This window comes from Gobio gobio, assembly GCF_949357685.1.
Source record: "Gobio gobio genome assembly, chromosome: 22".
In the NCBI taxonomy this organism is placed as follows: Eukaryota; Metazoa; Chordata; class Actinopteri; order Cypriniformes; family Gobionidae; genus Gobio; species Gobio gobio.
The window spans coordinates 26,753,133-26,779,666 of NC_137118.1; the positions used below are offsets into that span (position 1 = coordinate 26,753,133).

Here is a 26,534-nt window from a genome sequence, read left to right on the forward strand (position 1 = left end):
AAGATTAACCTATGCAGATGTTAGATTTTAGAACTGCATATGCAGTTATTTGTCTTCACAAATAACCTGACAAAATAATTCCTGGTGATGTCCGTGCACCTTAATTTCCCCAGGTCCTCTCTGCCGCCACAATTGTTGCCAAACATACTTCAGCCTTGTGCAATGCCTGCCGACTCGCCTCCTCCAAAACATCCAACCCAGTTGCTAAGAGACAGTTCGTCCAGAGTGCCAAAGAGGTGGCAAACAGCACAGCCAACCTCGTCAAGTCCATCAAAGTGAGTTTTGAGACTATCAGTTTGTTTCTGATCAACAGTGTTGGTACTGTTATGGTGAATGTTAACACTCTTTGCCTGTAATATCAGGCTCTTGATGGGGCCTTTAACCACGAGAACAGACAGAAGTGTAAGGATGCCACTGGGCCGCTCATTGAGGCGGTGGATAACCTGACTGCCTTTGCTTCAAATCCAGAGTTTGCTAGCGTACCTGCACAGATCAGCCCGGAGGTAAGGCTTTATATCATAGTAATAGTATACACTACACTATACACTAAAGGTTGGGGCCAGTAAGTTTTTGAATATGAAGTAGTATAACTGTTTTCAACAATCATAAATGTTTCTTGAGCAGCAAATCTTCATATTAGAATGATTTCAGAAGGATCATGTGACACTGAAGACTGGAGTAATGATGCTGACGATTCAGCTTTGATCACAGGAATAAATCACATTTTACTATATAATCACATAGAAAACAGCTATTGTAAATAGTAATATTTCCAAATATTGCTGTTTCTACTGTATTTTTAATCAAATAAGTGCAGCCTTGGTGAGAAGAAGAGACTTCTTGTGCTCAACTGTTTATCACAATATAATAATTTTAGCTGGAAATTCACCCAAATGTTTTATATTTTACATATCCAAGTAGGTATGTTTGTAGTAGCACTTTATGATAATCTTTTGACTTAATTACTTTACGAATTAATTTTTTGTTGTTGTTATTAACACAATCCAAAATAAAAAAATGTATAACAAATGAACAAATATTGACACTAATTATGTAACACTATAAAACAAATATAAAACAAAAGACAATCTATGACAAATACAGTTTTCTGCTTTGCGTTAAAAAAAATTGAACTGTATAGATCAAAATATCTACTGGTTGACATATTTCTACCACTTTTGCAGTAACTTATAATGTTATGATTTTCACACAAAAAAGTGAGAAAGAGACAAATAGTCATTGTGCTCTCAAACTTTTGAAGATGTGAATTTTCTATAAATACAAATTTCGTTTTAAGTCAGAATTTTTTTCAGTTGACATAGAATAGTGGAGAATGGACATGAATGTACAGGGCTCAGGAGTTGGAACACGACTGATATAAAAGCCCTGCTGGAGCCATGTTAGAATTTGTCCAAGTTGTATTGTCTCTGATTGCAGGGTCTAGCAGCGATGGAGCCTATCGTAGCAGCCGCTAAGAGCATGCTGGAGAGCTCTACAGGTCTGATCCAGACGGCCCGCTCACTGGCCGTCAACCCCAAAGACCCGCCCAAATGGTCTGTGCTGGCTGGACACTCCAGAACAGTGTCTGATTCCATCAAGAAACTCATTACCAACATGAGGTATTCACATATCCGTCATTCAATAATCAACTAAAAACAAGATTTTAGCCTATAGATGAATGATGTCATAATTTTCATGTGTCATTCACACACTCTCATGTAAATGGTTTCAGAGAAAAGGCTCCAGGTCAGAGGGAGTGTGATGACGCCATTGAGGTTCTTAATAACTGCATGCGTGAGGTGGACAAGGCCTCACTGGCAGCCATCAGCCAGCAGCTCACGCCTAGAGACGACATTTCCCATGAGGTGAGGCTTTACAACAACAGTGTTTCCCATTCATTGCCTAATCTGTCCCGCCACAGTCTCGTAGAGAACCTAAAATATTTTTACACTTCTCGAAATAAAATTAAAAGGTCTCTAATGTTGTTTTGCACCATTGCTTTGGCAACGTATCTGTGAAATGGACCAAAACTGAAAGTGTGATATGGCTTTGTGCTCTGTGATATAATTAAATAAGTACATAGTCTCTTTGCGCTGCGCGTTTCAAAGCGAAGTGTGCTTTGCTCACACAATCAGCTCGTGATCCGGTGTTTTCCACGTCTCAGAGTGGCTCGGTTCACAGTGAATGAATGCAGTGAGCTCCATCTCTGCGGTGAATTTAATGTGCATTTGGGAATGTACTGGGTGCCAGTTACACATTATTTTCACTTTTAATTTACAACATTTTTGTCGACAGATGATTACATTGGATTTGTAATGAGTAGAGATTGACCGATTAATCGGTTTTACAAATATTTTCCCCCAAATTTTCCCATAATCGGGTATCGGTTTTGTAATAACGGTCAACAACGGTGTTCAAAGGTGAAATACCTTGCCTCCCTTAATTAACTTTATTTAACATAACCATTATTGTTCAAATGAGATGTGTTACATAAATGCTTGACGTCTACTTTACTTACCGAGTCACGTAATTCGTCAAGTCCTGTCTAAATAAAGATGTAACTTTGCATGAATTAAATAAAACAGCCATGAATGAGTGCATGTGTTGGAAATAAAAGTGCTAAATTTAATTCTCTCTCTGTTGTATTCTCATCATTAGTCTCGTGAAGTCGTGTTCCTAGTGCCGTTCACTCACCGGGTTGATGCTCCAGCATGGCCATTGTATGCAGCTTTTAACAAGATCTAGTCATTTAAAACTCCTTAAATTATATTAACATCTACTGTATAACCTTTATTTCGGTAATAAACATCAAAATAATTACAGCTCTGTGGAAATTATTTCCGCTAGAGGGGTTCTATACAAATGTGACCAGTCACGGAAAGTAGGGACACAAGTCGGTTCTGGGGCATTTTGAGTTATTTACAGATTCTGAAAGTGTAGTCTCCAAGCTTTCCAGCGATGTGTAACATGGAAATCTTCATTCGCATTTTGCTCGAAACTTGTGCTGCCGACTTGTGTCCCTGGTTCCCGTGATGGGTCACAAATGCATAGATAAACTGCGCTCTGTCAGCAGGTATTTCGTAATCTAGACAGACAAAAACATTATTAATAATTCTGATAACATGCCAGATGAGATGACTCCGTAATTGCGATGATTTTCTGACAATGTTTGCGTATTCCAGATAATATTCCAGTGTGTTCCATTCTCTTCACTCTTGAGACTATCGAACAACACATAAACCTTTTAAAACTGTAGTTTAAAACAAATGCTTATATTCATGCTTATATTTATGAGGAGTTGATAGACTCCCCTGTCATTTATTTATATTGTCCATATTTTATGCACTCTTTCAGACTGTTTATTGATGTAGAAGTGTTTTATTCTGTATGCAAGGAGGGAGTGAAATTGCATAAATTACAGTATAAAAAGTGTTGTTATAGTTGTAAAGAACAGAAATAAAACTCAAAATATGGTTCTGAATATTGGTTATCGGGCACATAGACATGAAAATGATTGGTATCAGTTATACAGCTAAAATAACAATTGGTCGATCTCTAGTAATGAGAGTGTTTTCACAGAAACTGCTGTTTTCCACCAAAATAAAATATTGAGGGTTTAACTCGTACAAGAGTAAGAAATTAAGACAAAAATTGTTTTCTTTTTCGTACTTTAGTGTAAAGTAAAATAATGGGTTACACTTTATTTCAATGGTCCACTTTAGACATTCTTCTAACTATAAGTTGCCTTGCTACAACATGTCAACTATCAGTCATTAGACTATTAGTAGACTGTCTGCTTAACACTTTTATTTTGATGCTATATCAACTAAAAAGAGGGCTGAGTCCACTTTAAAGTCCAGGTACAAATCAATGCTCTTAAAATGACTTTTTACTCGGTTCAATTTGCACTCTGAACATGGTTTGAAACTCTTAATTTTCTCTCTCCATGTGCACCAGATTGATGCATTTGAATTTAAAATGTACAACATTTTCTTATGACTTCTGCTAGAAGAAGCGAGGTCCACCCCCCATAGTCTCACAAAATCCTGTGGGAAACGATGCAACAGTCATAATAAACTAGAGCAATATCTTTAAAGCTGAGGGCGCAGATTTCATGTGGGCCTGCTAATGATCAGTATAATTGTTATTAATGAGATGTAGCGTTATTGTAATATGTTGTTGTGTTGCAGGCTCTTCACGAGCAGATGGCGGCGTCTGTGCATGAGATCAGTAACCTGATTGAACCGGTGGCCATCGCAGCCCGCTCTGATGCCTCTCAGCTTGGTCACAAGGTCTAACTGCAAAATCATTTCCAAATGTGTCTCTCAGCGATCTAGATGTTTATGGGAAGCTCAATGTTTGCTATCATCTCACAGGTGTCTCAGATGGTCAGTTACTTTGAGCCGCTCATCATGGCTGCCATTGGTACAGCGTCTAAGATCCTGAACAGCCAGCAGCAGATGAGCGTGCTGGATCAAACCAAGACTCTGGCTGAGTCTGCCCTACAGATGCTCTACACTGCCAAAGAGGCTGGAGGAAACCATAAGGTAAGAGGCCACGGGCACAACAGCTACTGATGATGGTGGTTTTGATTGTGTCTGCTGTAGTACCGTGTGTGTGTGTGTTGTGTGTCCTCAGGCGGCTAACACACAGGAGGCTCTGGAGGAGTCGGTTCAGATGATGAAGGAGGCGGTGGACGATCTGGCCGCGACTCTGGCAGAGGCGGCCAGCGCTGCCGGAGCTGTGGGAGGAATGGTCAACTCCATCACTCAAGCGATCAATAAAATGGAAGACGAGCCCGGATTCGAACCTGAAGGGGCATTTGTGGATTATCAGACCACGATGGTGAAGACGGCCAAAGCTATCGCTGTCACCGTTCAGGAGATGGTAAAGTCTAGCACTGCAAAAGTGACTGCAGTATTGGGAATAGAATATATACACATATTTACACAAGCATGCATTGAAAACAGCATTAAAGTTTAGTACAGAATTCAGAAATATAAGATACGCTTGGTATGTGACAGGCTGACTAGCAGCCCTGACTAATCACTTAAGGAACATCTGATAAAGTAAATGTATTGGTAACATTTAAGTAACAAACATTATACAATGTTTTGCGCGCAAGTAGTTTATGAACGATTAAATATGAATATATTCTTAAATATATTAATCATACTTAAATGATATTGATGAAAAGCCAGTTAATTAAAGCCAATAATGTCTGTATGCTGTATAAATACTACTAAGATGAAGGCGTTGCTCATGCATATTAATTAGTCAGCCTCAACTATTGGCTGAAAGACAGAGGCGGGCGCTAATCAGCTTGGCTCAATTAATAGTCATGCCTTCATTTTGCCTTTTTAACACAGCAGTAAACTTTTGCATGCTTTGTCTGTTGATGTCAAAGGAAGAGAAGGACAAGCAGCCAATTGCAGAGTAAAACATATGCACCAAAGAGCACTTTTGCATTTTTTATACTGATGGTATTATATAAATAAATGAGTTGAATTCTTTTCCACAGTCACACCTGTGTCATTTTCACTCACAAATGCTCACAAAAGTTTTTTGATTATTATGGTTTAAAAATAATTCCCAAAAGGGAGAATTATGCCGTATTTATACACAAGAAAAGACTGACCGTGTGTTTTTAAACCGCTGTGTTCCCAGGTTACCAAATCCAACAACAACCCTGATGAGCTGGGCGGTTTGGCCAATCAGCTGACCACAGAGTTCGGTGACCTGGCGTCAGAGGCCAAATGTGCAGCCATGACTGCTGAAAACGACGAGGTAACTTCGGTTCTTCTGTCTAGATTTTGTGGTCTGCCCACCTTTTAAATTCACGTGAAATCAAATTGACCCACATTTACTTGCTGCACATTATTGTTCTTATTGAGGACAATTCATCAGTGCATGTTATTCCAAAGAAAATAGTAAATGTATACTACCATTCAAATTTTTGGAGTCAATACGATTTTTTTTTAACAGTATTTTAGGTAATATTGTTAACGGGTTTGTTCTTCAGATCGGTTCTCACATCAAGAAGCAGGTGACAGAGTTGGGCTACAGCTGTACTGGACTGGTCAGTAAAGCAGGAGCGCTTCAGTGCAGTCCCAATGACTCCTACACCAAGAAAGAGCTCATCGACAGCGCACGGAAAGTCTCTGAAAAGGTTTACAGTAGTTCTTCTTCTCTTATTTGACTTAGATGTTATTCAGTTTTCATCAGACTCCTAATATCTTCATTCTCTCTCAGGTGTCTCATGTGTTGGCGGCTCTTCAAGCGGGCAATCGTGGTACTCAGGCCTGCATTACCGCTGCCAGCGCCGTATCTGGCATCATCGCTGACCTGGACACCACCATCATGTTTGCCACCGCTGGCACTCTCAACCGAGAGAATTCTGAAACGTTTGCAGATCACAGGTACTTAACTGCATGTGTCCTTCCAGCAGAACTACAGCACCCAAAATGCTTATGAATTGAAAAGGTTTTTAAAGGGTCATGAAACGCAACTAGTCTTGAAAGACTTGAAAGTCACACCTCAGATTTGAAAAAGGCTCAGGATATATACGTGTGGAATGATGGGAATCAGCACAGATGTTAATGGAACCATTAAGAATCTAGAATTGTTCACTTACCTGAATCTGACATTTATGCTGTGGCTCTGATCAGCTCCCAAAATTTGATGGCGTTTTAGAACAGAATGAAACCATTATAATGTCAAATTCAACTAGACGGAAAGAGTTTGATGACAAACATTGATGTTAGCTTGACAAAGACTGTCCGGTAAGTATCAAATAGTTTTAAAAGCTTTTAGGTTTGTAGGTTTTATTGTCAGATTGACAGAAGCAAAATCAAATGAAGACAGGAAAACAAATACGTTTCAGACAGACCACCATTTCAGACCCCATTTGACCTCACCTCATTAGACCCCCAAGAAACTGTATCAAACCAGTTCAATCCCCAGTAACTTTTCGGACCCAATTAAACATCATAAGATCACTAAAGCCCTATTCGCACGGGATAAGCAAGCCTGTGATTTTACTCGAATTTACTGACTATCTCCCAGATATGATGTCAAGACTTGTAAAAAAAAATTTGTTATAGATATAGCTGAATGAAATTATAAACAGTCGTATGGATATAATTTTGATTGTTTTATAGTAATAAAAATAATTTAGTTCAGTTAGAGAACAGACGCTACAATTAAAAACCTAACTGAGCAATAATAACAATATACGGCGGAAGATTCAGTTTCAAAGCTAAATGTAAAAGCGCCCATTTAAGCGAGTTTGTCATTGTACTGTTCTGTTTTTGTGTTTTTCATTAAAAATAATATTAAACACACCATTCAAGCAATTTACTCCCAAATAGCTAATTCTAAAGTGAAAGTATAATCCGCGTGGCCGCACGGGAATTCATAACGATGCGCATTATGTGCAGCCTTGCGCCATTCTTTGTGAAAGATAAAGATAAAAATGCGCATAATATTAATATTATCACAGGACCTCGTTGTTCGGCGAAATATGGTAGGTAATTTGCAGGGGAATTTTTACTTTACAAATTACAGACATGGCCGATTCACGCGGGATTAAGATCACAGACATTCTCTGCAATTATTACAAATCACCAGAGGTCCCCAGATAATACTAATCCCGTGCGAATAGGGCTTAAGAAACCAATCAGAAATCAGGCCATGTTTCTCGGCATTGCTAGCATGTTTTAATAGTTAGCATTTTGCCAACGTTGTTAGGCATTTTTGCATATTACTTTGTTTTGCTAACATGATTTGGCATGTTTGTTAGACGTAGCTAACATATTACACTTTGCTGGCATGTTTCAGCATGTTTTATCAAGTTTCTAACATATTTTATCAAATTGTCATTTGTCAAAATGATTACTTGTTACTTCTGTTAGTGTTCAATTAGTGTATTGTAATAATATTGTTTTATTTCCTGTGTTTGATCAGAGAGCATATCTTGAAGACAGCCAAAGTTTTGGTGGAGGACACTAAGCTGTTGGTGTCTGGAGCTGGAGCGAGTCAAGAGAAGCTGGCTCAGGCTGCACAGTCGTCCGTCAACACCATCACCAAACTGGCTGATGTGGTCAAATTGGGAGCAGCAAGTTTGGGCTCTGAAGACCCTGAGACACAGGTACTGACGCGCCCACCCTGACCCAAAACAGGAACCTCTTCACACGCTTTGTAAACTGTAGTTTGTGTGTTTGTGCAGTTATGTGTGTGTGGCTGTGTGTTTTGAGTCTGTGTGTGTGAGTGTGTGTCTTTAGTCCTGTGCTTGGCAACAATTCTTAGGTTTCTGCTGTTCCTATGGCAACACTAAATAATTCATGGAATATTCTCGAAGCTTGTTATAGCTGTAATGTTCAAGGAAATACAGATTTTGAGGCAAGGATTAATTGCACTTCCATCAAGTTCATGAATGTGATAAAAACGTTATCTTCAAGCCAGTGAAATCTCCATTACAGTATTTTTAAGATCTTTATTCTCACTTTCCACATGCAGCAGCTGTTTTTAAGTGTCCATACTGCATTTTCTTTTACTTTGTATTGCTAGTCAGGGTAATTGGCTGTGATGTAACTGATACTTAATTAACTAGCATTTATATTTGCATAACACCTTTTAGTTGTGTTTTATATTTGCGCTACTCTTACTGTGAGACTTCATTTACATTTCTTGTGAAGTTCTTATACTGATACGTGTTTCTCCTATTACTGCATATATTTTGTGACACACAAGTTTTGATATTATGCCCATGTTTGTGGTGCAGTGACGGAACAACAGTTTTTTTTTTTCGTTTAATGTTCCTTTTAATCCCATTCATCCAAAGTGCTTGTCCTCTGTAGCTTTGGTGTGTGTGTGTGTGTGTGTGTGTGTGTGTGTGTGTGTGTGTGTGTGTGTGTGTGTGTGTGTGTGTGTGTGTGTGTGTGTGTGTGTGTGTGTGTGTGTGTGTGTGTGTGTGTGTGTGTGTGTGTGTGTGTGTGTGTGTGTGTGTGTGTGTGTGTGTGTGTGTGTGTGTGTGTGTGTGTGTGTGTGTGTGTGTGTGTGTGGTGTGTGTGTGTGGTGTGTGTGTGTGGTGTGTGTGTGTGGTGTGTGTGTGTGGTGTGTGTGGTGTGTGTGGTGTGTGTGGTGTGTGTGGTGTGTGTGGTGTGTAATATAACTAGAAGAATCATTCATGAGTTTGCATGTCTGTTAGAATGCACTAGATGTCAGCATAAGCCAGTTGTCATATCATGCGTTTGTTGTCGAATCTCAGGTGGTTCTGATCAATGCGGTGAAAGACGTGGCTAAAGCTCTGGGTGACCTGATCAGCGCCACGAAGGCAGCCGCCGGCAAACCTCACGATGATCCTGCCATGTTACAGCTCAAGAATTCTGCTAAGGTATAAGACACGCACACAAACACTCCAGTTAGCCCTCAGTCTGTCTCTGCTAACTGATCTCAATGAAAATGACTCTTCTTGTTATTATGTGCTGCCCTGAAATCGAGAGTCCTTCCCTTTTACCTACAAACTGAGCTAGAAGAACGGTGTTATTATTGTTAACTAAAACTAAAGCTAAAACTATCAAACATTTTGGATTTCAGTAATTGAAATAAAATAAATATTTGTATTAGTATTATTATTTGATGGAAAAACTTAAACTTAAAAAAAGAAAATGAGACTGAAATAAATAAGTTTAGGTTGAAGTACTAAAATGAGTAAAACTAAAACTGAACTCAAATTAAAGCTAAATAGTAATGTTATAAATTTAAACTACAATTCAAATGAAACTGGAACATATGAAAAGCTAATTCAAAATATGAATAAATACTATAATAGTATGTATAAAATGCCAAAATAACACTGACTCAGAATAGTTAACATGCACAGTATTTCATATGGGACATACATTATCACTTACACAAGTTATATTATTGTATTCAATTATACTTATTCGATTAATATTAAATAGATCTCATGGTTAGGGCTTGGGAATATAATTGAATAAATAATAAATGTGTGATAATTTTGCTGATTATATAAAATTAAGCAACCTTGTGAATGTTGCAGTGAATTTTAATGTGCTTTTTATTTAGCTAGTATGTTTCCTAAAGAGCCTGTCATTAGAAAATATGTTTTTATAAAGTCTTTAGATTTTGTTTTATTTTTTAGTAAAAAGCAGTGTTGAAAAGGTGCCTTTTTATTATTATTTTTTAAATTCTTCACTTAACACATTTTGCACGAATACATGCAAATTGGGATGCAGTTATCAAAAATCTTCTATCTATAATTATTTAATTATATATCCTTAATCCACAAATGATGCACAGTATGTTGATGAACTGATCAGTATGGGCCATTATTTGGATTTTTAAACATGTTTATTTTTTGGTCAGTATCTGAATGAAATGAGTGTTACCAACTGTTTTTTCTGTGCCAGGCTTTAGGCAAAACAGTATAGATTTATAATATTGACTAAACTTAAAAAATATTATTTCTGTTTTGGTGCGTCCCTATATTATTATAACTGATTGTGATCTTCTCCTTTGATTGAGTACTTTGAGCACAGTCTTCAAAGACATAAGTCATCATGTGTGATGTTTCTGTGGCGTCAGGTGATGGTGACAAACGTGACGTCTCTACTGAAGACAGTGAAGGCCGTGGAGGACGAGGCCACTAAAGGAACTAGAGCACTAGAGGCCACCATAGAACACATCAAACAAGAACTGGCTGTAAGACACACTCTCTGAGCATACACATTTAAATCACTACATTCAAATTATATTATAAATAATAATTATTATTATTATTTAAATGTATTAAGTCCAAGGCCACTGGGAGGAAGAAGAGCAAGTAAAATGTTAACAAAAGTGTAGCTTAACATGTTTGTGTTCATCACAGCTTTTGTGCCCATGCTTTGTTTCTTCATCAGGTGTTCAGCAGTCCAGATCCTCCTCCAAAGACATCCACTCCAGAGGATTTCATCCGCATGACCAAAGGCATCACGCTGGCCACGGCTAAAGCAGTGGCTGCTGGGAACTCCTGCCGTCAAGAGGATGTGATCGCCACCGCTAACCTTAGCAGACGAGCCATCGCTGACATGCTGCACTCCTGCAAGGTGAGACGACCGTCGCACATGGCGCTTGACACCTGCACAGGCATATTAATGACTGCATATGCTTTCACATCGACTTCAAATGAGTCTGATCATACAGAATCAGATTTTCCCTAATCCTCTGAAATAAAACAGTAAAGCAATATTGTAAAATGGGTTCATTTAGTAAATAATGTATCCCAAGGTAAGCTTCATTAAGCAAAACATAGCTCTTTCAGAACAATTAAACAGCATGAAAACCCCTATTGTGTAGTTTCCCTTAGGGAAAGACAACAAAGACATTTGAATATGATGCTGTATACTCAAAATTACATTTTCATGTATTTATGTTTGTTTAGGCGATGATGGCAGCCCCTTAAAGGGTTTAGTTCACCCAAAAATGAAGATTCTGTCATCATTTACTCGCCCTCATGTCGTTCCAAACCTGTAAGACTTAGATTTCTGTCCCTCCATTGACAGCTACGTAACTACCCCTTTGACACTTCAAAAAGTTTATAAAGAGATCGTAAAACTAATCCATATGAATCCATATGATCTCATGTGTTACGCAGCACATTTGAGCTTCTGTAAGAACCAATGAGGTTCATTCTCGTGTTACGCAGCACTTTCAAAGTCAAAGTGGTAGTTGTAGTTGTGTAGCTGTCTATGGAAGGACAGAAATCTCTGTTTTCATTAAAATATCTTAATTTGTATTTCGAAGATGAACAAAAGTAAAATGACATGAAGGTGAGTAAATGATGACAGAATTTTCATTTTTGGGTGAACTAACCCTATTAGTGTTTATGTACTGGGGTCCTAATGATCCTAGTTACACCACTTAGTGTGCTTGTTCATGTGTGGCATTATAATTTTTATTGACAATTCATGTATTTGTTTATTCCCAAGGCTTGAGTAGTGCTACATGCAACTTTAATTGAAAAAGATATTGTCATCAGTAAACAGAAATGAGTAGAGAAAATATTCAGTGTGGAGGGCTGAAGTTTAGAAAATAATTTTTAATATAAACAAGTCCACGTCATTTTTGTTAGTGACTTTACTATTATTTTAAAATTTGGAAAATAGTCATATAAATGAGTGTTCAGACTTTGACAAATAGTGTCTATTTATTAATGTTAACCTGAAGAAAATGTGTGATGTTTCTGTTGTTCAGCAAGCAGCATTCCACCCGGAGGTGAAGCGTGATGTTCAGAATCGAGCGCTGCGCTTCGGCTCTGAATGTGCCACTGGTTACCTGGGCCTGCTGGAGCATGTGTTAGTGGTAAGTTAGTAGTAGTTAGTGTCTGCCAGGCCACCCTGTTACATCCTATAAACACACACACAGCCTTCTAGAGCTCTCTTATGGGGGGGTCATTAGGGTTAAAGCTGTGTGAAATAACTGACGCTGCTTTTGTTCCTGTTATTTTAGTGGCTGAACTCAAAGTATGTTTGTCACTCAATGGGTCTCACTGTGGGGGCAGTGAATGAAAAATTTGTCTAAAGCTCTATTTAAATGGTAATTGTTTCTCATGAGGACGTAATGTATTTTCAGCATTTACAGAGGTTAGTCTGTGATTTTATTGCCGTCCGAATACAAAATGTTAGTGTTTTTCTCCCATCACCAATGACTAAGGTGTGTGGTCATTTAATTGCAGTCCGAATCCACATCTCTGAGTTTATAAAATGGGATCAATCCAAAGGTAATTTTGTAAATCCTACCGAGCACTGTATGGTAAATTTTGAGTTTTGCTGTAATTTGCATGTGCATTTATGTGTGCATTATTATGGCAGCAACAGGTATGCAATGCCATTTTTTAAAATATGTATTATTTACAATTAAATACATTAAGAATATAAACCAAGTTATTTTACTTTATGTAAATAAGAGGTTGCATTAACTTATTTCTGCTAATTTTCACATTTTTAAAAGGACATCCATCATTTTGAGAGATAAAATGCAACACAGAAAACCATTTGAACCATTAGCATGTCCATTTTTCCTTTTTTTATAAAATAGGATATTTAAATAAATATTGCACATAAGATTAACCAAATGAAAAGTGTGTTTCCGGATTCGTAGGATCACAAACTCGCACCTCCACCGTGAATTTATCTTCATCCAATTGTTTTATCACAAGGAGCCAGACGTCCTCATGAGAAACAATTGCCTTTCGAATAGAGCTTAAATGTAGATGAAATACGATAAAACATTACAGGTAGGTAACTGGATTTTTGTATTTATTTGTAAAGGTCCTGTTTTTGAACAAAGAGTTGTTAAAGGTGGGATTTTGTGATTAGTTGTAACAAGGCAGAACATTTGCTATGCTGGTCTGAGAAATATTTTTTTGTTGTCTTCTATGTGTGTGTGTTGGTTCACTGATAGCCGGTGAGTTAAAGGGGACTGTTTGTGCATGTGAATGTGTGTTGAATCATCTCTTAACATGAGACAAAAGTTATATAACATAGTGGATGCTACAGTGCTTCTCAACTGGTGGGCAGCAGATCTACATTTATTTCCATTTCCGTCTATACATTTTCACCATTTGAATGTTACTGTAGAACCACATTTTTAAACTTCCTCTTGGACATATAGACTTTCATGACAAGGTTTTCTAACTGACAAATCTTTTAAACATAAAAATTCGCCAGTCAACAAAACGTGGTATGTCTAGACATTCTGACCACATTTTGTGAAATTCTGTCCATAGGGGGCGCAAAAAAACAAACAAAGCTGCAATCATTTGTTTAATGAAGCAAATATTTGTCACCAATATAATGATGAACTGTCTTGAAGTAAAAACCACTTGAGAAGCACTAGTAAGATCTATCAGTGTGGTAACTGGTGTGATTTTATTATCGCCTGATATGGTCCTGAAGGTGACAGTTGGACCTTTTAACTATAACAGAACATTTTGACTAATCAAGAATCAAGATGACATCCCTATTTTAAGAGTTTTTCAGATATACTGAATGAACAGTACTTGAATGGTGTGCAGAAGGATTTAACATTTTGACAGTGTATTTTTAGACTTCACTGTGATAATGTTTGAGTATTTTCCATTGGTGTGTGTGTGTGTTAATCATGTGCACTTAACATTTTGCGCGGAGACCATCAGAACAGAAAGAGACCGGGTGATTAAATAGAATAATTAAAGGATAAATAAATATGATTAAATTAGCATAAATAAATAACAAAGACAACACAGATGTGTGCTCGCTTTCTTAAAGCAACAACACCTAGGTTACTATTAAGAACCCTTAGATTCTTCATGGTTAAACCTGAAAATATCAGGGAATTTTAAAGGTATGTTTTTTCCAGGCCTGGGATAATTTCCATAGTAGCTATAATGTTTATTTCTAGTTTAACTTTGCTTTTAAATATTTTATGTAACAGTTTGTGAATGCTTGAGTGGAATAAAACCAGTGTGAAACATTAGTCTGTCTGTTGAGCATCATATTGGACACATTAGTACTATTATTGATCGTTTACTTTTATTCATTCCAAATATATTTACCACAGTGTGCATAAATGACTGGAACAGTTATTAAAATCCATCGATCGAAACCCTGAAGAGAGAGACAGACTGTCCTTTGTGCTTTTATAGGGTTTGTACAGACAGACAGATGGCATATGTTTGTCTGTGGGTGTGTGTGTGTGTGTTTCTGGTATTGTCCATGTCATTCCCAGCATTCCTCCTCATGGCCAAGTCTTTTCTTAGCCGTCTGTTCCAAATGAACAGCTCTGCTAATGCCACACACCTGTTTCACTGTCACCAGCACCACCCTGGAGGACACGCCGAGGACATGCACTCAAACATCTCAGAAATCACTAGATTAGACTCACGAGTGTCTAACAGCGCTTGAATCAGTGTCAGATTGATTTAACAATCCATTTTTTAACACATTCATGTGTGTGAAGTCTTGTGATCTCCATCCACAGATCATTCAGAAACCCACTCATGACCTTAAACAGCAGCTGGCGAACTACTCCAAACGCGTGGCCAGTTCAGTGACGGAGCTCATACAGGCTGCGGAGGCCATGAAAGGTACAGTGTGTCATGTTTCTCTCCACACCCAGCATCCAGCACTCAGGGTGGATTATCTTCAGCCTGCAGTGCTCCAGATCTAGGGCTTCTATCGTACTCCTTGCCCTCTTGTCCTCTCCATCAGATCAGGTCAAGTGTCCGCTTCCAGTTCTGCATCATGAGCAGGGAATCCAAGTGGGATTTATCAGGATAATCCCTGCCACCCATCACTGAAAGTGATCTGAGAGCTCAGGGTGATAATACCCAGACCCTGATTTAACACATGATGAGAGATGAGGAGAATCTCTGGGGTGTCTGAGAGAGCGAGATAGAGAGAGTTTAAAGGAAAAGGAGGATTTATAGGTGCCAATTCACATGAAAAGGAAGAAAGAAGTTAATGTTTCGGTCTTTCTAGTTTTCATATGAGAGAAATAGTATTTAATATAAGAGATATTAATGAGAATGAGAGATGTATGCTATCTGCTGTTGTTGACTTTCACCGTTAGCATCACTGCACATATGGAGAATATTATGTGCCTTTACACTACTGTTCAAAAGTTTGGGGTCAGTTATTTGTTTGCAGGGTTTTTTGTTTTGTTACCAGGACACAAACCGTGTCCATCCATCGCCTATCAATGACATAATATCCGCGTTACCCATTTTTTGTTTTTTTTTTGTATAAACCATGGAAACACCAAAGACTCTTTAAAGGTGAATTATATAAGATTTTTGCAGTAAAATATCCAAAAACCACTAGGCCAGTGTTATATATTTTGTTCAGTTGAGTACTTAGAATATCCCAAATGCTTCCAACTATTTGTAAATCGTGAGAAATTGCTACTTTGACCAAGGAACCGGGATGTGTGAGCTATGCGTTTGAGGGAGTCGCCTGTCGATTGCGTCATATCTGCGTTACCCTCGGTTTTCTGTTTTATTTAGCTGAAACGCTGTACTCTCACTGCAGTGTGAACAAGTGACATAGCAGCCGCCGAGCAAACGTCATAACTTCCTTTTCAACACACTCAGATATATCTAATACGATAAACAGAGTTCCGTTACCTCATACTCATGACTGGAAAAGAGGAAGTGGCGCCGGCGACTATGCCATAATAACAGTCCCGCTCTTCAATCGCTCCTGCGGCCTTGCTCAGCTCCACAACACTCGGTCCTCCTCTGTTTCATACTACAGTAACGTTAATAATCGCATCCATGAACATGATTTCTGCCCGAGTCCTATCCTGACTCTTTTCCACCGGCTGTGAGGTGAAGACCACATGTCCCAAGATTCTGCGCTCAAACGTGGCGTCATCAAACTACGCCTTTGTTTTGAACAGGCGACCTCTAGTGGATGGAAAAGTTACATAGTGTAGCTTTAATTATATGTTTTATTAGACAAGGGAACAACTGTTTGAAAACGATTACCGTAATACAGCATTTTGTCCGTCATAAAATGTTTTAAAATTATTTGCATGCCATTTAGCAACACAAGCAGCTCTGCGTTACCCCACATACGCTTGACCGGAAGAAACGGAAGCAGCGAATGTGGCATAATAAAAGTTCCGTTGTTGTCAAGCCGTGTTTTGCGCTCGTCTCTCATTAGCAATCGCTTCAGCTGCCTCGTCGGGCTCCCACAGCACTCAGGCCAGCTCTGCTTCATAATACAGTAACGTATAATCACATCCATGAACATGATTTCAGTCCCGTCCCGATTATTTTCCACCAGATGAGGTGAAGACGACAATCCCTCAATCTCAGCGTCATCAAGCTACGCCTTTGTTTTGAATAGCCGACCTCTAGCGGCGACCTCTAAACTACATAGTGTGCCTTTAAATAGATCAAAAGGGAGAAAGACATTTATAAAGTTACAAAAAATAATTTTTCCAATAAATTCTGTTCTTTTGAGCTTTCTATTCATCAAAGAATCCTGAAAAAAAGTATCACGGTTTCCACAAAAATATGATAGTCAGAAATGTTTCATAATAAGTCCTAATGTTCGGATGATTTCTGAAGGATCATGTGACACTGAAGACTAGAGTAATGATGCTGAAAATTCAGCTTTGATCACAGGAATAAATTATATTTTAACATGTAAGAAACATGGAACACTGCTGTGTTTTTACTGTGTTTTTGATCAAATAAACACAGCCTTCGTGAGCAGAAGAGACTTCTCTAAATGTTTTAAAAATCAATACTTTTGAACTGTAGTGTTATCATTCTAATATCAATATAGCAATATCAATTACACTTTATTACACAGTAGTGTTGTTTGTGTAGAGTAGTTTCTTTGAATACTCTGAGTGAAGCGAAGAGGGCTTTTTGAGGTCTGAAAGTTTAGACACACCTACTGAGTAAAAAAACGTATTTATGATATGACTTCTACACCAAACTGGGCTGAAGGCACATTGTCTTCAGGACCAGGCATTGGTGAAGGGATGTTTTCATACCACTGTAAAGTTTCAATAGGGCAGCAGTAGTTTTTAGTACAGGCACACAGCACAACCCTACAGATGAGTTTGATTGGATACGATACTGTCTTTAGGTACAGAGTGGGTAGATCCTGAGGACCCGACCGTCATCGCCGAAAATGAGCTCCTGGGAGCCGCAGCTGCCATTGAAGCTGCCGCCAAGAAACTAGAGCAGCTCAAACCCCGAGCCAAACCCAAGGTGAGAAAACATTTACCCACATCCCTCAGGACTCACACACGTACCACCAACTTAACTGACACATTATACAGCTTGACATCTCACATTTAGCTTGGAAAATCCTGTACTGTTTATATATTCTTAAGCTAATGTTCCTGACCATTATATGACATTTGTATAACTTTTTCCCGTTTGCATTGCCTAGTTTGGATTTGGATTCAAGGTAACACAAATCGTGAATTATGAATGCAGCCACAACTGCAATCATTGAGCATGAATTGTCCATCATCATCATCATCATCATGGATACTGGAATGAAAAAACCATTGTGTTGTGCTCATACGCATGGAAAAAACCCTCAAGATCAGTCACAATGTTCAGACGGTCATGGAAATGAATGTTTGTTCTGTTCTGTTTAACAGGAAGCCGATGAGAGTCTTAACTTTGAGGAACAGATTCTGGAAGCAGCCAAATCCATCGCTGCAGCCACCAGCGCTCTGGTCAAAGCTGCATCTGCCGCTCAGAGAGAGCTGGTGGCCCAGGGGAAGGTATGAACAAGCACAACTCACTGCTGCCATGATGTAAACTTCATCCAGAATGCTTGTAAATCATGTGCTTTGTTTAGCTTAATTAAGATAAGTCAGCACTGCCAAAACCAATGTCTCTTTCTCTGTCAGGTCGGGGCGAGTCCAGCAAATGCGGTGGATGATGGACAGTGGTCTCAGGGTCTCATTTCAGCTGTAAGTCTGTTTCAAACTCATCATCACAAGTAGGGAGCTTATTTTAGCTTAACGGGGTAGTTCATCCAGAAATGAAAATTTGATCATCATTTACACACCCTCATATTGTTATAAACGCAAAAGATGATGTTTTGAAGAATGTTTCAGTCCAAAATAACATTGGTTTCCGTTGACTTTCACTGTATCTTACTTATATAAATATCCAGTCATACAGGTTTGGAACGACATGAGGATAAGTAAATTAATACAAAATTTTCATTTTTTTTGGATGAACTAACCCTTTAACTTTCTCAGTTTGTTCTGATGGATTTTAGAGGCTGTCTGTAAACACATATCTACATGAAGTAGTTTTGATGAGGTGGATGTTTAACATATTTTGTCCATGAATTCATTACTCTAGGCCCGTATGGTGGCCGCAGCTACTAGCAACCTGTGCGAGGCGGCCAACTCTGCCGTTCAGGGTCACGCCAGTGAGGAGAAACTCATTTCTTCGGCCAAACAAGTGGCAGCATCCACCGCACAGCTGCTGGTGGCCTGTAAGGTCAAGGCTGACCAGGACTCCCAGACCATGAAGAGACTGCAGGTCAGTGTGTGTGTGTGTGTGTGTGTGTGTGTGTGTGTGTGTGTGTGTGTGTGTGTGTGTGTGTGTGTGTGTGTGTGTGTGTGTGTGTGTGTGTGTGTGTGTGTGTGTGTGTGTGTGTGTGTGTGTGTGTGTGTGTGTGTGTGTGTGTGTGTGTGTGTGTGTGTGTGTGTGTGTGTGTGTGTGTGTGTGTGTGTGTGTGTGTGTGTGTGTGTGTGTGTGTGTGTGTGTGTGTGTGTGTGTGTGTGTGTGTGTGTGTGTGTGTTTGCTGGGTTTCAGTACTTCCGTACAGATTTTGAGTTACATTTCTGAAGATCCTTGTATTGAGTTAAAAAAAAAAAAAAGCATACACTCTTAAATAAGGAAGGTTCCAAGAGGGGGTTTGGCAGTGATGCCATAGAAGAACCATTTTTGGTTAACCAAAGAACCCTAAACGGAATCAGTTCTTAAAAGAACCTGTGTGTGCGTGCGTGCGTGCGTGCGTGCGGAACATTTAAATAATCTAAAGAACCTTTTTCCACAATAAAGAACCTTTTGTACAATGGAAAGGTTCCATGGATGATAAAGTTTATTCATAGAACCTTCAATGCCAATTTTTTGTATGATCGTAAAAATTGGGGTCAAATTGACCCTTTGGTTTTAATACAGCTCACCAAACTTTTTCTATGAAAAACACAGAAGGAATAAGGTAAAAACAGTAAACCTTTCATATTAATACTTCTCACCCATTGAGAAAAAAAGGAGAACATGCATTTTAAACTGTTTTTTAAACATGTCTGTGAATATTATACATATTTAACACAAAAATAAACATTTTAAACATAAGAAGTATGGAAAAGCACCTTTTTCTGTGTATTTTCTTTCTAATCAAACAGTAGAGCGTTAGCAATGCCAAAATCATTATTTTGATTCCCAGGGAACTGAACATTCATGAACTGAAATAACATCTGACAAATGCATAAATGTAAATGCCCTCAAAGGGTAGATGTTAAACTGACATTATAAAATACATTACAAAATATATATATTTTGAGTCTGTGCAGCTGCCTTTAACCTTGTAACATGCTGGTCAAATTAACCCGCGAATATCATAATCATAATATAAATTTTGTACACACATTCCACCGCACATCAGTGTGTTGACATTTTGCGGACATGTTAATGACCCTAAATGAGGAAAGGCCACTAAATATCAATATCAAAAATCGATATGGGTCAAATTGACCCGCATCCTAATATGAAGGATAAAAAATAAATTTTTCTCTCATCTTTTGCCATTGCAGTGGTCTGACATGAATATACAATGAAGAGCCTTAGTTGTTTTGTGTGCGCCTCTCAACAAAGCCTTTAAATATTGAGTGACGCACCCCCTCCTGCCTCCAGTGAGACAGCTGCCGTCCTGCACAGGGTGAAGGCTGAGGGTTAAATTTAAACCGTATTAACTTTGAGATCACCATTGTATCTCAGTCACGATAGACACCATATTGAATTTTTAAACAAATGAAACAAGCTAATGCCTGCTAAAGCTAATTCTGAGCAAAGCACTAGCATGATTTGTTTGCAGATGCAGTGACATTCAGACGTTATATCTACAGTATCCCTAGTAAAGCTCCATGTTTAGTTTAACTGTGTTTTAGCTGTGCAGCAGTGAGATGAATCTAATGCTAAAGCTGGAATAGGCCCAGTGTCATCATCTGGTCTTACACAGTCCAGCTGTCTGATGTGTAATGTGCACTGATGAGGGCTTGTGATAAAAGCAGTGCTGATGGCTGCTGGGAGATTTTGCATTAATGGTCCTCAGGAATCTGCTTTATCTGTGGGTAATTAATTCCAATATATGTTTCTGTTTATTATGCTTCGAGACATTAATGACAAGCTTCTGAAAAGCAAGAAATTTAACATTTATTGAACCATTTGTCACCCGAGACACTGAGCAACAAGTTTGTTGTTGAACACACTACTTTGATTATTAATTTGCATTAATATTTAGATAACTAGTGGTGCATGGGTCAGGAAATTTGAGAAAGTGTACGTGACTCCCTGATAGCCAAACTGTCTACATCCCATCCATTCACCAACTGAATGACTGCCAACATTTGCATTAGATAAATTAAAGTCAGATTTTTCTTTTTGCATCTTTATTTATCCTTTAAATTAATCGTTACATTGTGCACAGCCACATTCTGAGATTATCTCCAAATGAAGGATACAATGAAACTGACATTTTGTGGAATGGTGTGCATTTATTTGTGGATCTGTTCCTGTCCATGTGTGCACCAGAGCACACATTTGTGAATTTTGAAACATTATCTTACAGCACAACTCCATCTGCTTTCTACTCCAGCCAATCAGATTTTAGAGCAGCCTTTTACTAATGAACTAAGAAACAATCATTCCTTTGCTACCACCCACACTACAATTTCAGCTATAGCAGGTCTTTTATTTTTTTTTTTTACCTGTGATAAACTTTCCTCTCTGCTCCACCATCCTACTTCTGCTGATATTTGTCTGCCCATGAGAAGAGTCTCCTCACCTGCACAAAATATGATGTAACCAAATACAAGTCATATTGAAATTTGTGAGGTTGTAACTCAACCCAGAATTTTCAAAGTCGAATAATTTACTTGCAAGGTTTATCATTTAAAGTGTACCTTTAATATTATTACATTTTTTTTTACCAACTCTCCAGTGTTTAATATGTGCCTTTGTTCCTAGTACTAATAGAGCTGTGCACAGTGATGTAAAATGTCTTCTGTGGCAGCAATGCAGAATCTCTTGGCTTTGCTGGTTTGTGTATAAAGTGCGGGCCAGTCCTTCCTCTTACAGAGATAAATCCGACTACTGACAGTTGAACACACTCAACCCTAAATCACACCTTCAGTCGTGCACAATGCCTCAAAAGGCATAAAAAAAGAAAAAAATATTCCTGGAACGTTGGCCAAAGGAGCTCCAGGATGTGTTTGGTTAAGGCTGCTCTCTCCACAGCTGCATTTCCTTATAAAGCCATCCCTAGAGTCCAGACACATGCTGACCGAGCCTTCCCAATAAATATCAGATCAGTCAGATATGGAGTTTGACTACAAACCCCTGCTTGTTAAAAGCTACTTCATTGGGTTCACAAATTAAAGTAATTGTACTTGTGGTTGTACTGGTAGCCACAAATTAAAGTAGTTGTACTTGTTTCACTTGTAGCCACAAATTAAAGTAGTTGTACTTGTTTCACTTGTAGCCACAAATTAAAGTAGTTGTACTTGTTTCACTTGTAGCCACAAATTAAAGTAGTTGTACTTGTTTCACTTGTAGCCACAAATTAAAGTAGTTGTACTTGTTTCACTTGTAGCCACAAATTACAGTAGTTGTATATGTAGTTGCACTTTTAACCACATTAAAGTAGTTGCCCAACAAATTACAGTAGTTGTTCTTGTAGTTGCACTTGTAGTCACAAATTACAGTAGTTGTACATGTAGTTGTAGTCGTACTGGAAGCCACAAAAAGTAGTTGTACTAGAAGCCACAGATTAAAGTAGTTGTTCTTGTAGTTGCACTTGGAGACACAAATTAAAGTAGTTGTACATGTAGTTGCACTTTTAACCACATATTAAAGTAGTTGCCCAACAAATTACAGTAGTTGTACTTGTAGTTGCACTTGTAGTCACAAATTACAATAGTTGTACATGTAGTTTTAGTCGTACTGGAAGCCACAAATTAAAGTAGTTATACTTGTAGTTGCACTTTTAGACACAAATTAAAGTGATTGTACTAGAAGCCACAAATTAAAGTAGTTATACTTGTAGTTGCACTTTTAGACACAAATTAAAGTGATTGTACTAGAAGCCACAAATTAAAGTAGTTGTACTTGTAGTTGCACTTGGAGACACAAATTAGAGTAGTTGTTCTAGAAGCCACAAATTAAAGTAGTTGTAGTTGCACTCGTAGACACAAATTAAAGTAGTTGTAGTTGCAATTAAAGTAGTTGTAGTTGCACTCGTAGACACAAATTAAAGTAGTTGTAGTTGCAATTAAAGTAGTTGTAGTTGCACTCGTAGACACAAATTAAAGTAGTTGTACTGGAAGCCACAAATTAAAGTAGTTGTTCTTGTTGTTGCACTTGTACTAGAAGCCACAAATTAAAGTAGTTATACTTTTAGTTGCACTTTTAGACACAAATTAAAGTAGTTGTACTAGAAGCCACAAATTAAAGTAGTTATACTTGTAGTTGCACTTTTAGACACAAATTTAAAGTAGTTATACTTTTAGTTGCACTTTTAGACACAAATTAAAGTAGTTGTACTAGAAGCCACAAATTAAAGTAGTTATACTTGTAGTTGCACTTTTAGACACAAATTAAAGTAGTTGGTCTTGTAGTTGCACTTCTAGCCACAAATGAAAGAAGTTGTATGTGTATTGCTATAGAGCTAGATGACAGTCACTGTGTCTAGTATTAGGCTTGTATTTAAGTATTGGTTATTGATATAAGTATAAATATTTAAGGAATGGTATCTGTAGTCACCTGAAGTTTGAGGTGAATCTAGGGGTGCACCAAAATTTCGGCCGCCGAAAATGTTCGGCCGAAAATGGCATTATTGGTTTCGGGCCGAAATAAAAAAAACAGCCGAAACCGTAAACCGAAAATTAATGTCACCCGCCCCTCCCATCCGTGCGCAAGCGCTTAGGTTTCACTCCCGGTCGAGCCGGTATCACGTGACGCGTCTGCCTATCAAAGTTTAAGCATGTCAGCGGTATGAGAACAAATAGAGACGTATCCAGCTGAACTACCCATTGCCAGAAGAGACAACCCCTTGACCCTTTCCATTGCTTGCGCGGAATGCACGCAGGTATTTATCTGCCCCAAGCAGTGTTGCCAAGTCCGCGGTTTTCCGGTGGGATGTTTTTACATGTCCGCGGGTTGAAGCGACCCCAATTATGTGATATTTAGACCCAGGAATGCAAATTTTAGCAGGCAACCCTGCCAATATATATATTGGTATACGTTTTTAAAAAGAAGCCATTTTCGATTTCGGTTTTCGGCCAAGTGCATCCTAAATTTTCGGTTTCGGCCCAGAATTTTCATTTCGGTGCATCACTAGGTGAATCTTAAAGAGTCTCACCTTAAAGCTGAGAATTTGTATTTTGTTGAATGCTCGGAAGAGTACTCTGATGACTTTTTTTTTTCTTTAGGTTGCTGGTAATGCTGTCAAGAGGGCATCAGATAACCTGGTGAAGGCAGCACAGAAGGCTGCATTTGAGGCTCAAGATGATCAGGCTGTGATAGTGAAGAGCAAGATGGTGGGCGGTATTGCTCAGGTAAAGAGAACATCAGTGAAACCTCAGTTACAAGTAAAAACAGACCGCGTCTGTTTTTACTTGGCTTGTTAAAGTTGATTAACACTTGCAATGAATTAATTATGTTATTAATGTTCTTTCTTTAATGTCCTGCAATGTGGATTTTCATATGCATGTGCGTGTATCCTCAGATCATCGCTGCTCAGGAGGAGATGCTCAGGAAGGAGAGAGAGCTGGAAGAAGCCAGGAAGAGGCTGGCCATGATCCGACAGCAACAGTACAAGTTCCTGCCGTCAGAGCTCAGAGAGGATGGACAGGAGCAGTGAGCCGCACCAGAGACTAATCAATGACATTACACAAGAGTATGAGAAAAGTAATTAATGATATGCAATGAGTAAAAAGTGAACCATGTATCAGGATGTCTATTTTAAAAGTGTTTTGTTTATTTCTGTCACTTTTATGAGCATTGCCATGCCAGCTTTATTGTTTTGTTGTATTTTGAAAATATGCCACATATACGTTGGTTATTTTGAATTTCTTCTAAAAGATCTATACTATTTTTTTTTTCAGTACTAGATTAATTTGATCAGCAGTTATGAAAGCTCGTGATCATGGCAGGGGCCAAACAGTGTTTGTAATGTCTGGTTAGCTTTCCGAGACAACATTTGAACTTTCTCGGTTTTCCTTTAAAAGGGTGTCTTCTGCTCTTCTCCCAGTCGACAGCTGTTTTCCCTTTTTTCCCCATTTCTTTTTCTTTCTTTCTTTTTTTTTGTGGCAATGTGGACCAGCGGTGCAATCATTAACTTTGCGTTGAAACAATTCATAGAGAAAACATATCATTTTCTAAAGAAAAGAATAATAAAGCTTTGAAACATTACAAATAGTATCTCCTGTTAATGTTTTTGCAGTGTCAATGTTTGCGTTTGTGACAACTTGGTCTACTGGCATTTCTATCAAAAGTATATCTTTTATAAAGCATAAAAGCCATATTTCCATTTTTGCTTTTATAACGCGTGTTGTTTTTTGTTCTTTTGTTCCAATTCACTGTTGATGTAATTCCCATCCAGATGTATACAGACTATTAGATTAAAAATTATTTGCAGCAGAAGAATTGGTTAATTCAAATGGTTGTGCTTATCAAAGAATTATCAGAGTAATTATAAAGAACTGTTTTAAAGAAAAGACTGTTATTAATGGATCAAATACATAAACCATTTGAGTTTTTGCCATTGTTGCCTTTCCTGTTGCATTCATCAGTATATGAATCTTTCCTGCTTTTATATTTTATAATTGTGTATTTAACTGTTAACAGTTTCTCATTTAAAATAAGCAAACGCACTTAGTCATGTGTTTAACTAAAAACTCATAAATTCACTGATTTTCAAATATCTCCTATTGCATTTGTGTGTTTTTTTTACAGAGGTGCTGTTGTTGGAGGGCTTATATAGCATTAAAAAACGAATAACTAATAAGTCATTAATGAATATTTTATAATGCTTAACATAGTAGTTCATGTGCCTCAAATATCAAGGTGAATCATGCCTGGCTAAAGAGATTCATATTTAGTCTAAACTATAAACTGATTCCTGAACATTATCAGTAAAGCTATTCCAAAGTTTAAGAGCAATGTATGAAAAGTGGCGAAATATACTATTATAAAATTGGACTGATATGATTAGACTCTTAATTAGAACTGCTGCATTTAAACAACATGACGCTTCTGGGACATCCAGCCTGTACTGTCCATTACAAACATTTAGTTTTGAGGTGATAAACATATGAACTAGCTTTTCTGCATCATGAACATGTTTCATAAAATATTTCTAAAGCAGAAAAATGCTTTCTAAGAAACTGGAAATGTGGTTTTCAAAAAACTAGACAACATCAATAATTTTAAATTGTATGTTAACAGCGTATGTTTGAAGTTTTTGGTCAATTTCAAAAAAATGATTAGCCATCCATCTGAAAAATTGTGAAATTTTATATACAGAATACTGCATGTAAAGTTCAAATTAAAATGTATTGTTTCATGATAATATTACCTAAGGGGAGCATGAAAAATGAATAAAAGAGGACAGAAGACTGAGCCTTGTGGTACTCCAGTACTTACTTCACTTATGTTCAGTTTTACAATTCATCATTGACACACAAAATCATACTGATCTGACGTGGGATCTAAA

The 26,534-nt window shown here is 38.0% G+C and overlaps 1 protein-coding gene across 1 annotated transcript in view; it reads left to right on the top strand.

The window, feature by feature from the left end:
- tln1 (talin 1) overlaps nt 1-25,744 on the top strand; it is a 125,390-nt gene extending 99,646 nt beyond the window's left edge. Inside the window, exons 35-56 of the mRNA XM_079805298.1 lie at nt 114-275; nt 363-503; nt 1,438-1,619; nt 1,733-1,865; nt 4,191-4,292; nt 4,377-4,547; nt 4,639-4,887; nt 5,668-5,787; nt 6,023-6,169; nt 6,253-6,419; nt 7,966-8,149; nt 9,269-9,394; nt 10,609-10,725; nt 10,926-11,111; nt 12,259-12,366; nt 15,025-15,130; nt 17,649-17,773; nt 18,175-18,300; nt 18,430-18,492; nt 18,893-19,075; nt 24,250-24,375; nt 24,546-25,744. Coding sequence (XP_079661424.1) covers nt 114-275; nt 363-503; nt 1,438-1,619; nt 1,733-1,865; nt 4,191-4,292; nt 4,377-4,547; nt 4,639-4,887; nt 5,668-5,787; nt 6,023-6,169; nt 6,253-6,419; nt 7,966-8,149; nt 9,269-9,394; nt 10,609-10,725; nt 10,926-11,111; nt 12,259-12,366; nt 15,025-15,130; nt 17,649-17,773; nt 18,175-18,300; nt 18,430-18,492; nt 18,893-19,075; nt 24,250-24,375; nt 24,546-24,680 — 3,159 coding nt within the window. The 3' untranslated portion in view covers nt 24,681-25,744. The remainder of the gene's footprint in view (nt 1-113; nt 276-362; nt 504-1,437; nt 1,620-1,732; nt 1,866-4,190; nt 4,293-4,376; nt 4,548-4,638; nt 4,888-5,667; nt 5,788-6,022; nt 6,170-6,252; nt 6,420-7,965; nt 8,150-9,268; nt 9,395-10,608; nt 10,726-10,925; nt 11,112-12,258; nt 12,367-15,024; nt 15,131-17,648; nt 17,774-18,174; nt 18,301-18,429; nt 18,493-18,892; nt 19,076-24,249; nt 24,376-24,545) is intronic.
- Nucleotides 25,745-26,534: the final 790 nt, after the last annotated feature.